Source organism: Topomyia yanbarensis, unplaced genomic scaffold (assembly GCF_030247195.1).
Source record: "Topomyia yanbarensis strain Yona2022 unplaced genomic scaffold, ASM3024719v1 HiC_scaffold_20, whole genome shotgun sequence".
Taxonomy (NCBI): Eukaryota; Metazoa; Arthropoda; class Insecta; order Diptera; family Culicidae; genus Topomyia; species Topomyia yanbarensis.
The window spans coordinates 54,327-68,691 of record NW_026683382.1 but is presented as its reverse complement, the minus strand read 5'-3'; the positions used below and the strand labels follow the sequence as shown (position 1 = coordinate 68,691).

Here is a 14,365-nt window from a genome sequence, read left to right as displayed (position 1 = left end):
TATTTTAAAATGCATTCCAAAGTGATCTGCCCCTAGCCTAATAAGCAATAATAACAATGGGTGCCGCACTTCGTGACGAAATTCCGTCGGCCCAGCTTCATTCCTCAAAGGCAGCAGAATTGTAAAAATAACTTGATAATGACACTAACCATTTTTTTCTACCGTTTTAGCTGATACGTTGAACTGAGATAGCAGAAGATACTGCTGAGCGGTAGAATGAATATGAATGAGATTAATTAATAAAATTGTAATGAAAATAGGTGATGGACGTTTTTGTTTTTTATCGCTCATTTAATTTATAGATAAGTACAAAACATAAAAAATGAGGGAAATTAATGTACATTTTGGGAAACGACATTGCGGAAAATTGTTTTCTATAAAATAATATTCCGGGTAATGACATGCAATAATTTTCGTTGTATTTACAATCATTGAGCATGAAACAATTTAAAAATGGTAACTTGTTAGTCCGACTCTACCCTAAAAATAACATCGCACTACAGCCACTTCAACCCAAAAACATCGCACCACACATTTGCATCTAAACGTCATGCGCTGTCAAAAACGTTTTAATGTTATTTTTTCCTTCAAGAATTTTTGCGATCGCGTTCCATTGGTTTGTAGTGAATGCAGGAAGTAACAATTTAGTTGGAAATCCCGGAAAATTTGATCCGGCTTTCCTTTTTTGCAGTGTTTCCCGCTGGTGGTACACGGTGGTAAGGTGACGAAGTGTAATTTGAGTGTTTTTCGGCTAGCAGAGACGTCGTAGGTTCTTCCAAATTCCGGCTGCATTGGTGCGTGCCGAGGCAGCAGCAAAGTTTTAAAAAGTTGGAGAGAGTTTGAATCCTAATACACCTAGCTTCGAAGCTGCGCTGCGGTGTACAGAAAAGGCCAGCAAACAGCGTGGAGTGAGTAAAAAAATCGAGACCTGTGCTTGTGCATCACCGTGGGACTACGAAAGTGCAATCAAAAGCGAACAAAAACAGCGACTAGCGCTGACTGGTAAAAAGGGGTGTGCGAGGCTCGTGCGGATAGGAAAAAAGGCTAGGAAAATAGTTGTGCTAGATTTAATTTTTTTTTCTTGCTTCGCTTCTATTCAATTCAACATCAGCGTGGAGGGCAAACGGCCTTTCTCTTTCACGGTAAAGGTGTACGACGAACGACAACAACAGCGGCGAGCGCAACGCCCCAGCGGTATTAGCAACAGCACGGCCCACCGCTAGTTGGAGCTATGAAAGAGACTCGTCTTCCACCTTCTGTCCGCAACTGAACTTGTTCGTACAATATTCAGTTCGATGGTTGTGAGCTGTTTTGTTTTGCTTTGACGGCCTTTTCTTCCGCAAAGTGAACTGTGTGCATTTGATACGTGAGGCACGGTCCGACGGAAGCAAAAATATTATTCGTTCCAATGTCCGATTTCGGGTGAGGATAGCAAGGTTGAAATCTGATTTTCAGAACTTTAATTTATTTAGTTCAAGAGACGGCAGCTTTGGATGTGTTTTGTTCGGAAGAAGTGACTGAAATAATAAGTAGCAACAATCCAATCAACTTTCATCTTGCGTTGGTGGAAATTTCTGTAGTGATTTGTCTACACAGCTTGTGCTAATTCGTGAATCAGAGTTAATTGAATGCCGTCACCATCATCATCGTCTTCTGCAATCGTTTTGTGCATCGAAGCATTATTCATCCCACCAGTCCAATGCAAATCAAAGCCTCTCCGATGAGCACCACCCGGGCTCCAACACCGATTGTAGCGTTTGGGGTGAATCCGGAAATAGAGCGTTGATCTCCGGTGGTCACTCTTTCCTGTGAACGATACTCAACAGATAGTGGCGTAGCGTGAGAATGCTGCAACTGACCGAATTTGCTCTGGACAGTTTCTGGATCTACTGCACCCTGTCACTGGTGGCCATGGTGACCCTTGTCACGACCCTAGCCTCATGTATGTGCTGCCGAAAGCAGGAAATCAAGTAAGTTCATTCGGCGGTGGTGATTTAAAGTATATTTTTGCGATGTTGAATTCTCTTTCCTACGTTCATAGGATGACTATAAAATGTCACCTGGGCACCCTTCCTCCTGTCCCATCGTTGCTTTGCACTTCATGGTATCGTCTTGTGTTTGACTTTAAACGTGTGTGTTTTTTTTGATTTACGACTAGCTTGCAAGTATTAAGCCGTACTCTACTACGATAAAATTTATTTAATACGGTAGGAAGGCTCCATCTGAGTTTTTGTGTACATCTCGCTTGCTTACTGACAATGAGTGTACTCTCTTTCAAATGAAAGTGTTGCGTAGCTATTAATTCTTTGGCACTTTTTGGAATAAGTTCTATAGCTTTTAACGTGTATTTAGGATAAGTTGGACTGAATTCACCAGGTTACTTTTTAATTTTGCAAGTCGGAACGACGAACGAGTATTCGAGTTATAAGAACACTGCCTATAATCGGAAGTCAGTCCCATGTAGATAGGGAAAATCATTGAATATGGGACTGACTTGCGATTATGGGCAGAACAGTTCTTATAACTCGAAAGAATGGTTACTATTCATAGAACTGAAGTTTTCACAATCAGCCTGACTGGAATCCGCTGGAGCAATGGTGCCATGGACAGTTCCAGCTAACGGTGAAAAATGAAATTTTAATTCATCTCCGTTGTCTTGAAATATTTTTGAAAACTGATAAAAATTATCCATTTATACTGTTTTTGACTTAATAAATACCGTAGCAGAGGTGCTCAACCTTTTTCGTACCACGGGCCCCTTAGAAATTACCCTGGGTTGTTGCGGACCCCCACGGATAAACATCGATTTTGTATGCTATCAATATGTTATTTTCAGTTTGTTAAGAAACAAGACGTGAGATTTCAATCTGCACTAGGAAAACATATTTTTCTCCGCGGTTTTTCGTGTTTCTTGATCCCAACAGTTTTACTGAAGAATGGTTTATTCGGCCCTGTATGCGCTAGGGAAAATGGATGAGTTTGAAATTCGTGGAACGCGATAGCCAAGAAATGAAGAAATCCAAAATTTTCGTGAGCCTGGAATCGTTTAGTTAAGAAATTACTAAGTTTGCACACGCAAGCATTCTAAAGTTGGAAGACAGAAAATTATAGGAAAATGTCAGGATTGGACAACGGCCATTTCACGCATGTGTCGCGTACTGTTATCTGTATTTCAGAGTACTTCTATTTATTTATTTAGTCTTCGAGCATGCTAACACGCACGGACTCTTATGAAATAATTCTTAACCTAAACACTTTTTTGGACGCAATAAAGCCAAAACCCTGGAAAACATCATTAAAACATTTACAGAAAACATCCACATTGTTATTCTATCCGTAAAGAGTACGATGATTCCGAAGTCACATGAATCTGTCGCACGCCCAATCTGTCCTCCAGGAACGTTGAATGGAAGTTTACCTAGTAACTCTGCTCAGTTGATAGTGTTGCTGATCACGTCAAAAATTAAAAGCCGTTGGAGGAATTTTCTACGGAAGCGCAAACTTGGGTAGCCGGATCAGCGTGCATCGATCTTCATAAGGAGATAGAAGTACAGAATCGGACCAAATCGGCAATAAAGGAAAGCATAGCGGACAAAACATGATTCAGCGTTACGACGAATAATCCCCAGCATTGAGAAAGCCTTTGTGACGGTTGCTGACAAATGTTCGGAAAACCTCAGTTTAGTATCAAGGTGGATGCCTGAAGTCTTTTATCACAGTAGCTAGGCTGATGGTGCTCAATGCGATTCTGTAGTCGAAGGAAATTGGAGATCGTAATCGTAAGAAAGCTATAACATTGCATTTGCCTGTGTTATCTTCCATCCTTAGCGTGCATCAGTTTTAGAAGACTTAAGATGCTTACAGAGGTTGTTGATGAATAATACGAATATCAGTTGGTCTAAATGACTCCCTTGTGGCACACCTTTTAGGTTTGTACCATTTTCATTCTGATGTTAGTTTAGTTGAGCAGTTTATGAAGTATCTCTCATTAATAACTGACCAAATGGCACTGAATGATAGAATCATTGTATTGGGAGATTTCAATCTTTCTAGTATTAAACAGACACCGCTGTCCTCCCATTATCTTTATCCTGATGCTACATGTTCCACAAAGTTCCCGGCTACTTCGAAACGCATCGATGTTTTTAATACAGCCGATCTCGTCCAGTTAAATGAGGACTATAACAACAACAATCGTCTGCTCAAACTCTGTTTCGTTAGCCAGGAGCTTTCTGATAAGTTCTCGGTAACCACAGCTCCTGCTTCACTTCCTAAAACTTGTGGCCATCATTCTCCATTGCACATTACCAATTATTAATTGGAAGCTGCAGTTTTTCAATCCGCTGCTGAAACAGCATTGGAAATTTTAACATAGTGAATCATTTTTTTTGCAACATTGGACAGACATTTTTTTATTGTTCAATAGATATATCAACCCGGCTACGATATTATGAACACATATTGTGTTATTTGCTATAGAACAATTCATTCCGAAGTAGACACGAAGGAAACCAATTTACCCAAATGCTTAGTCATATTTTCAAATATGACTAAGCATTTGGGTAAATTGGTCAAATGCTTAGTCATATTTTTCTCCTGTAGGCATTCAATGATTAAATTCGTGTATAATATATCTCGGATTGTTCTTCAACGTGAATTGTCCGTGAAGGAATTGAGGGTTCTGCTAGATCCAAAATTCATTTTAAAGAACACATAGAATGCACTATTTCCAAACTCTTAGGTTTTATTTCTCGATCTACAAGAGAATCCGTTGATGTACACTGCTTTAAGGCACTATATTGTGCTTTGGTTCGTTCTACGATTGAATATGAGTTGTTCTTTGGATGCCTTTTGTCCGATTCGCACATTAACGACTTCCATGGAGAGACCCGTTGAATCTCAGACTCATCGATCTCGATCTGCTATCCGTTCATCGGGATGTTTCCAAAACAACTTTTATCGCCGATCTACTGCACCCACGAGTCGCCTGTCCTGATTTTCTAAAGTTATTGCATTTTGATATCCGTCGTCTTAGCCTTCGATCCCATCCATTCTTTCGTCTTTCTACTGCTAGAACCAATAATTATGGCTACAAGGAGCCATTCGCCAGTATGTGTTGTTTATTCAACCGATGTTCCCACGCCTTTTATTTTTTCTTTTATATTTACAAATTTGTGTTCAACTGACAAATTTAAATTTTAATGAACTAAACTAAAAATAATTAACCTTGCAACAAACGGTGACGTAATTGTCTACGTTTTTGCAAAGTATGTAGTCCTAATAGGCTGCTACGGTTAATATATGGTGGCACGTTCGACGGATAATTCCATATCGCATAAATTTGCGCTGGACAGCTTCAATTCCTTCACTCCACGTTTTAACAGCGAGCGCACTAGACTTGAAACACAAAGGATCCCGGAATTCGCTGGAAATTTTGAACATAAAACCCAGCAATCGATTCGCTTTGTCAATAGTCGCTGATAAATGATTGGTATAAGTTAGCTGTTCACCAAGAATAACCTAGATCCTTTACGTGGTCAACGCGGCGCAGCTGAGTTCCAGCAGTATTGTAGTTGAAATTAGGCATGTCGCTTGTACGATGAAAACTGATGACAAAAATTTCTAAGAATTTGACACCAGTTGTCAAATGTATCGATGAGACACTGTAACTCACGGCAATCAACTTTATTCCTTATGACAAAAATATTGTCAAGTCATATCAGCAAAAAACAGTTTCACTCTACGCATTAGAACGAAGACCATGCACGAACAATGAAAATAATACCCGGCCTAGTGTAATACCTTGTAGAACTCCGGAATTATTAGAAAAGGATTCAGACACGTTGTCACCAATTTGCACGAGTTTTTCAAGCTTTGCTAGCAATATCGCGTGGTTAACTGTGTCGAAAGCGACCTTAAGATCTGCGTAGCCCGGGTCCACCTGGAGTTTCTTGGATATTTTTTCTATGCAAAGCAATGTGCAAACCGATCGACAAGAGAAGAATTCGTGCTGACAAGTGCTTATGTAATGTTTACTAGCAGAAAACAGCACCTCGTTGATAAGCGATTTGAAAATTTTTGACTCGACACTCAGCGAAGTGATTCCCCGGTAGTTCTCGATGTTACTTTTGTCAGCATTCTTATGTACCGGAAACATGACTGACGTCCAATCATCGGAAAATTTTTGCTGCTGAATTGTCGCATTCAAAAGGTAATCAGTGGGGCCGCTAAAATATCAGAAATTTTTTTCAGAACAGCTGAAGGCATAGCACTCAGCACTGGAGCATAAGTCTATTTCGTTTTTTGTATTGCATAGAGAGATTGTTCTGAAATGGTGAATACACCCATACCCACTGCACCAACTGGAACATCACGGGCCGCGCTGTCGAGCTCGATGGCAGATGGCGCACCAGTTGTGAAAACATTCGAAAAGAAGCTAGCAAATAGGGAGCATTTTGTCGGCGTCGTAGTCGCTAAGGGAAAAAACCATCCTAGACGGAAGATCCGTTTTCTTTCTCTTCGGATTAACAAAAGTCTAGAAGACCTTCGGATTTCGTCGCAAATTTTATTTTGGCTGCGGTTCACATATCCTTTGTACAGCAATGTATTGCTCATTACTAGCTATTGCGAAAAAGCGCTTGAGAATAGAGCATCGTTGATTTGTATAGGCACGTAGAGCTTTGGCACGGATGCGTTCCGGATTCCGAAGCATTGCGTTAGATCAGGCAGGCTTCCTGGGAGGTTGGTATTTTAGCACGCATTTCTCAACACAGTCAAGGAGTAATTTATTATAGAGATTAGAGATCAACCGCAGCATCTACATCCACTTGATCAAGTAGAACATTCCAGTCGATCTGCAATGGGAAGCGGCGTAGTACTACTAGATCAGCTTTGCGAAAATTCACAGCTAAAGCTTCTTCATATAGTGGTGAACTAATGATGGAAATGGATATTTCTAATGCGGGATGATAGTTATTCAAAGGAACGATCACACTAAAAGCTTCACTCACAGAACACTCACGCAAAGCATTCGCATTGACGAAAACAAGGTTAAGTAAATGAGATGGATAGTTGGAAATCATGCTTATTTAATTTAGTCCGGGAAAAGCCATACCGTTCAGAAATAGGAGAAAACGATTGGCAGGATTTGTTATCGAGCATAACGGTACCCAGAAGAAACCCACATGAGCCCTGGAGTAGTTTTCCGTCTGCGCAGTAATCTTCGTCCAAACTGCTTCAATGCTTGACGAACTTTCCACACCAAATTCACAGGAAGAAAGTGCGGAAGAAACAGGGATAAAAATTCCCCCGCCGCGACCATGGATACTGTTACGAGCACCTCGATCCTCACGATAAACCGCGTAAGAGTTCCTGTAAAGCTGCATCGATGTAATACGATTATCAAGCCAAGTTTCTGTCAGTACGTAAATATCGTTCTCGCCGAGCCAAGTACAAGTGTTCGATTTTCGTCCTTAGCCCTCTGACGTTTTGGTAGTACCACCGCAAACCGTCGGCGCCAGGTGCCAAGTGTCCCGACTTATTGCAAGGACGTGATATACCCGATGGCATGCTAGAAACCAGAAGGTTTTCAAGAATCGGATCGTCATTTAAAGCAAAATACTCGTCTGGGAAGGGAGTTCGAGAGACCCTCTCACGACCTCCGAACGCAGGGTCAGGACCACTGTGCTGGTCGCTGGCTGGTAGTACAACTGCGTCGGACCACTCGGGGGCTTCCGTAATACGATATAACTGGCGTCCCGGTGAAGGCAGCGCTTTGCCATTCATCGTTCCCATAACCTCACCAAGCGATTGTTTGTTAATTCTTTGTCAAGTTATCTTTTGTCTCTATGTTAGTTATAGTTTTCCAAAATTATAGTGTAAGTGGTAGTTGTAGAAATACGCTGCGGAATTTCGATGCTGTAATCTGTTGGTACAAAAGATGAGGAGGTTTTATGCCTGCTGGAGAGAGGGTTTGAATTAAACCTACCTCCAGGGGGCGTTTCTCTGCCTCAAATAGAACAATAAAGCTAAGAATTTTAACCGTTAACCGTCCGAACCATATATAGACTACAATAAAATGATTTTTGACTCAAATGTCTGAACCAAACCAACAAAGCTAACACTTCCCAACTTCACTGGAACTTACGCAAGGAATTTACGCACGGAAACTCACAGAGATGACATCATATTGTTCACATACAGCAACAAGAAGAAAGAAGGAACGGTCATACTATTTATCCATTTAAAGGCTGCTGTAAACCAATTTTAATTGAAGTATACGGAATTAAAGTCATGAAAGAATTTCTACAAAAATTAGGTACATTCATATAAAACCGAGAGTTGATCCTAGAATCAAGCACAATGTTTAAGAAAATTATAGTGTGTACATGATGTGATGTAACAAATTGACCAAACTATGGTCGTTTTCTACACCAGCACCACAGACTAACAGACATAACACTATGAAGGAATTTCCTCAAAAAACATCGTTCCGACAATTTTCCCAGAACACTAGCTCCACCTTTTGTTCACGGTCCCAAACACTCATTTACTGGTGGGTTACCCCTCAGATTTGGGAGCAATTTTTCACTAGTGGTCTATCCCCCATATCCTTGTTCATATGTCAGTGGCGCCATAATTTCAAATGTGGCCACAGTCCCAACTACAAATATATTTAAAATGACCGTTAAAGCGAGCGAAGCTTTGTTTTTAAGTGTTATGTATGTTAGTCTGTGGCAGCACAACGGTCAGCGAGGAGATTTTCGTTCCTTTCGTAGCAATAGACAACCATATCGGACGATAAAATGAAAAAGACAAGCTCAAAGATTGTGCAGTGAAGTTTCGAAGATGTTTATTTATGACCGAGGTGACTCATGTGAAATTGGAGTTTAAAAAGCACACAGGGAAAACATTTGTTCTGGCTACTGAGAAGATATTTATTCTCGGCAAGTTCATGTTCGTTTTTGCTGATGAATTTGCTTGAAAACTTCTGATAAGGCCAGCTATTTTTAGCTGCGTCGAAAGTTTATAATTTGTTACAAACTATACTGCCCAGCATGAGAGTCCCATTGTGTTCTGAGTCACCAGTGAATCACAATGCACAAGTAAGATTACCAGGTTTGTTTAGAAAATATAAAAAAGGCCGAAACATGGTGATCCATAAAGCTCTACGAAAATGTAAATCTTGAACAGTGTTTTTCTCGTCTTACTGTTTTTCAATATGGGACTCTTATGCATATATGGGAAGTATACTACGGAAGCAAAGATGTACACGGAAGAGTGTCTGAGAAAACGTATTCTTCATCTCATTGAGTCTCATACACTGAAAAGTTTTGGTTATCTACTAATTCAGTTGATAGGTATTTCAGTGGTACTTCTAAAATGGGCTTCCAAATACTGCACAGTCCGTTTTGCGAAAAATATTGATTTCGATTTGAATCCGAATCAGGGTCGGTCTAATAATCCAAAAATGGCCGTTTCGACAACAAAATAAGCATGAAATTATTCAAAAGTATACAGTCGTGAAAACAACATAGAATCGTACCGTTGTATTTATTTCTTTCTTTCTCTTAATGCATGATCGATTGAAGTTCTCAGCATCCCCTGCACTACCTATTCCTAATCCCTCCGGTTTGTACGTAAAGTTGTTGCACTCGTCATCGTCGCACGTATGTATTATGTAATTTCAACTAATTATTATTTTTCTCACTCTCACCATTCGCCGTGCATCCTGCTTACCCCTCACATGTATCTCTGTGTGTATGTGTTGTTTGCCGTGTGATTTTTTTCGCCACCCGAATGCGTGACCGCACACAGAAACGACCTGCTCGGTTTGGAAGGCATGGTAAAACTTACCAACCCGGAGGATACTCTAAACAGCCAGGATACAACACCTGGAACCGGGATTGGTGGTGGGTCAGCAATCGGTGGACCGGATCAGACCGATTGCAGTGAACCGGAGAGCATTAGCAAAAGGTTGTTGTTTTCGTTATTGTGTCAGTGTTTTTTGTTATTGGAAGATCTTGTAAATTTTAGAATTAGTTATTGTTAGAAGATTGTTAAATTATTTACTAAGAGCTCCTATTCAACAGGGCTTCCAATGCACCGCACCGAAGTTTACCGGATATTCCAGTGGTCGAACCGATTGGGGATAACAACTCCGAACTGTACGCGACCGTAGGTGATAAGGTTCAGGATTTGCCTCAGGGAAGAAGTCGTAAGTGGAACTTGAAGTTGGTAACAAAACAGACATTGACTGTATCGTGGTTCTAGCAACTTCGAGCCTTAAGAAGCATGCCAGCGTTTCACAGCACAGCTCTATCAGCCAGGCAGATGATATTAGTTCCCCGTACGCACGGGTACGTTCACCCTCTCATGCGTACGACAAGCTACGTAGAGCGGAGCACCCGTATGCGCAGGTCGTACAGCCGGGTACCAGCGGAACGGCGCAGGCAGCTGGTTCCGCCGACGATGAACTGCTGAGCCCAATTTCACGACGTGGTGGAGCGGGTACTGGAGCTTCTGGGGGTGGTGCAAACGGGAGAGATTCCAATCAAAGTTTGCTGGACGAGCGGGAAGGTTCTTCGGTGGTGAGTGATTGTCCAGAGCTGCCGGAAGTTGTAGTTTCCTGATGACTGTTTTTATTTCAGGATATTCCTGCGGCATCAGCTATAGCCGGCAGGGTTTCCGCCAGCCAAGATTTGCCGTACATGACTCCTCCAATTGTACAGCCACCGCAGCATTTTAGTGGTGACTCGCAAGATTCCTCAAGTATGTTGATATCAAGTTATTCGAAGATAGATGTTCATTTCTTATCTCTTGCTTCGTTCCAACAGAAGGTTATACAAGCATTAGCGTTCGAGAGCCGCTGGCCAATCTTTTACCTCAAACTCAGAACCAAACCACCGCACAGAGACGCCAAATGATGGGCGACTCCCACTATGCCACCGTGTCGGACGATTCCGGTAACATTCCGCCCCTCGTTGCGTTCCAAATATCCCAAGACATGAACGCTTTTCTATTTTCAGACGAAATGTACGCAGCAATAGAAGACCCCAACCATCCGGGCGACCACTACACTAGTGGTTCAGAAACGTACGCGCAAATACAACCGCCCAACATGGTCACCGTATCGGTTGAGATCAACACGGGAGCGTCCAGTCGACCTTCTGCAGGACACCCGACAGACTCGTTGGACGTCCTTCAACCGCATCCAGCGAACTCTTCCTCGAGTGCAAAAACACTCCACAATCGCCACAGTAGCGCCAGTGGGACAAACGTTCCCTTGGAAGATCCCTCATCCTCGCAACTACCACCACCTCCGATCGACAGTCTCCGGGCGCACCAGTCTCATGTCGCGTACGCACATTCGCGGCAAGCTTCCAGCTCGAGCTGTACCAGTTCGGTTGGTAATCTCGGATCGCCTAAGCCGGAGAAACGTCAGGCAAACTCACCCCTTCCGCCGACACCAAAGACGCTGAAGCACCAGTCGACAAACAGTTTCTTCAGCAACTCCAACCTAACCTCAATCAGTTCCAATACGTCCACGCAGACGGGACAGTCTGGGCGCAACTCGGTCGCCTCAGTGATTGAGTACAAGAGTTCGAGGGAAAATATTGCCGCTGGCAAAACAGACGATCTGCAACTGATAGGCAACGGATCGGCCATTAAGCCGAAGAAAAGTCCCTCGAAAGATCTGGAGGGAATGTACGCGAAGGTACGTGTTTTTTTGGAACTAAAACGCTCAGCTAACTTAAATAATAATCCGTTATTCGTTATTTACAGGTTATGAAGAAGAATAAACTTTCGAAGGCACCCTCGCAGAATTCGAGCCCGGTTCCGCCGCGTAAGGAGGGAACCGCCCTACTCGCGGACGTGGAACAATTTCTATCCGATCCGGAGCTAACTCAGTTAAACGGCAGCAGTTCGCTTCACGGGTCTCCCAGCAAGAAACCTCTGCCGACGATCAGTTCCGGCAACGACTACGAGACGTTGGAAAAAAATCCTTCACGTCATCATCATCATCATCGGCAGCAGCAGGATCCGGGTTATGAGACGATACCGGGAGACAGCATTTCCAGCACAATGGGGGACTTGAGAAAGTCGACGGACTACTCGCAGGTCCAAAAAAGGCCTCAAGCGGTTGCTCAAGGGATACAAAGTGTTTCACGAAATTCGCTGGAGATATTCCATGGTTTGGATAAGTCAGCCACAGACGGTGAGCCGGGATACGAAAGCTTACCGGGTGGCAACGATCCAGGATATGAGACGTTGAATCGAAACAGGGCAGAGTCGGATTCAGATCCAAACTACGAAATTTTGAGACCAACAAGAGATAACGACGGTTACAGTAGCATTCGGGACAAAAGGACGGCAAAAAATCGACTGGATTTTGGCAAAGACGATGACAATGACAGTACCCCTGGGTACAGCAGCATCAAGGAGCGAATCGATTACGATCCAGGGTACAGCGTAATATCGGAAAAGAAGAAACCACCGTTCGGACACGACTACGCCAGTATAACAGAAGAAACGAAACGGAAGAAGCAGAACCTGAACAACAACAATCCTGATCCGGGGGAAGAATCGGATATTTACTCAAGTATTACGAACGCTCCTATTGTGGGGAATGCAACCATCGCCCCTTCCAGTATCGGCAACAATAACTACTCAACGATTCCGGAGCCAACAAACCTAACCTCATCGCCGGGTTACTCGAGCATTTCGGAAACTCGGACCACACCCTCCACCGACAGCACCAGTTCGCCAGATAACCTCATCGGATACGCTAAGCAGCACAACACAGCCACCAACAATAGCAACAGTCGGCTCTCGTCCAACTATGAATCTCTGACCGGAAGCGAATCCGATCCGAACTACGAATCGGTTAAATATCTGAACGTGCGAGAAAATCCGTACGAACGTTTGCACAACGAACCGGGCCAAACGCCTTCCACGGGTGGGCCCTCACTGACCGACTCGCTCAACCGATCGACTGATTCCACCGTATTCAGCCCGAACCAGGCGAATGCCGCTACCGACTCGGACACGGTTTCGGTCGAGTGTCCATCCGCTAACACCGTTACCGGCAGCTTAAAGACACCGTCCGTGTGCGAGCTGGAAGCGACCGGTGTCAGTGACTACTTTCAAGTCTGATTTTCTTTCGGCGCCTTCGTCTCGTCGGCTTCCTTCGCACATCAGCGGGTCGATGTGGAGCGTAAGTATTTTTGAAAGTATTTCTTCTTGTAAGAGCCCCCCCCCCCCCCCTGCGGGACGGCATGCGACCACAAAGTATATTTATATGTTTATATTATGCTTACTGAAACACAGATGATTAATATATTCCAGAGGAGCAGATAGGGGATGAGTAGGATTATTACTATAGTATCATTAGTGTTCTGCTTTCTAGAACGACGCGTGTGATCGGTTCATAGAAGTGATCAGTACTTCGTTTGCGTAATGCGTATTGATTTACGATAGTGCGACGGAGTGGGGAATCATCATTTGCACACTAATCGTGAACGTGACTATTTTTACCTTACATTGTCGAAAAGCACTGCTACTCATTTTATAAAAATGAAATCGCATTGTGTAATATTTAACAATTTAGCTATAATTGTATAAGGAAATTTATTTAATGTTAATAACTTTTTCGCGCTTATAGTGGGAAACGCCACACTTGTTTAGGATAAACGATGCAAAAGTTGATTAAATTTTGATAAATTGTTTTTATTTTATTTCGCTGATTAATGTTATTTTTTCTGTAAGTGATTTGGAAACAAACACAACTAATGCAAACAAACATTCCAACGTGCAAGTATTTTGATTGGATAAGTGTGGAATAAGATAAGTCAAGCTACCATGTACTGTACTATTTCGTGTTCTAGCTGCCGTGCCGCATGCTAACCGGAAAACTAACGAATAACCCACATGATAACTGTATTGTATTTAGTCTGTAAGAGTGCAACCCAACACCAACCAACGAAACGTAGCGTTTATTCCTATATATCGATTGTTTTCGTTTATGTACACATCCGGCTGCGAAGATTCAATATTCGCGTCGAAAGTTGATTGGAGCAATCGAACAACTCAAATGAAAGTGTAGTAAACTTATATACGGACAAGACAAATTATTCCGGTGTTACGGACCATTAGAAGTGATGATATCATGTCCTTTCGTGGAACTGTACTGGCAGGTGAATTATTTTCCTGTCTGTCAAGTTGTTCCTTATACATCCTTGTTGTTCGTTTAAAATATTGTAACAAATGTTATGAATCGGTTATTATTATGGTTCCGAATTATAACTGAATGTATTTCAGAAGTCCAGGTTGCACGACTTTTGGCTACTAATCTCCTTGTAAGCCC

General features: G+C 42.5%; 1 protein-coding gene across 6 annotated transcripts; it reads left to right on the top strand.

Annotated features, from left to right (window-relative positions):
- Positions 1-578: 578 nt before the first annotated feature.
- On the top strand, positions 579-14,129 carry LOC131694920 (uncharacterized). 6 transcript variants are annotated; one of them, XM_058983452.1, is made up of 9 exons: positions 579-716; positions 1,473-1,970; positions 9,817-9,975; positions 10,092-10,216; positions 10,273-10,589; positions 10,650-10,770; positions 10,836-10,964; positions 11,028-11,716; positions 11,785-14,129. In XM_058983452.1, the coding sequence occupies exons 2-9, from the start codon at positions 1,846-1,848 to the stop codon at positions 13,153-13,155; spliced, it is 3,036 nt and encodes a 1,011-aa protein (XP_058839435.1). In that variant the 5' UTR covers positions 579-716; positions 1,473-1,845; the 3' UTR covers positions 13,156-14,129. The 6 variants fall into 6 exon arrangements, with proteins under 6 accessions (XP_058839435.1, XP_058839434.1, XP_058839433.1 ...); XM_058983451.1 differs by having other exon boundaries at positions 584-908; XM_058983450.1 differs by having other exon boundaries at positions 584-1,422.
- Positions 14,130-14,365: the final 236 nt, after the last annotated feature.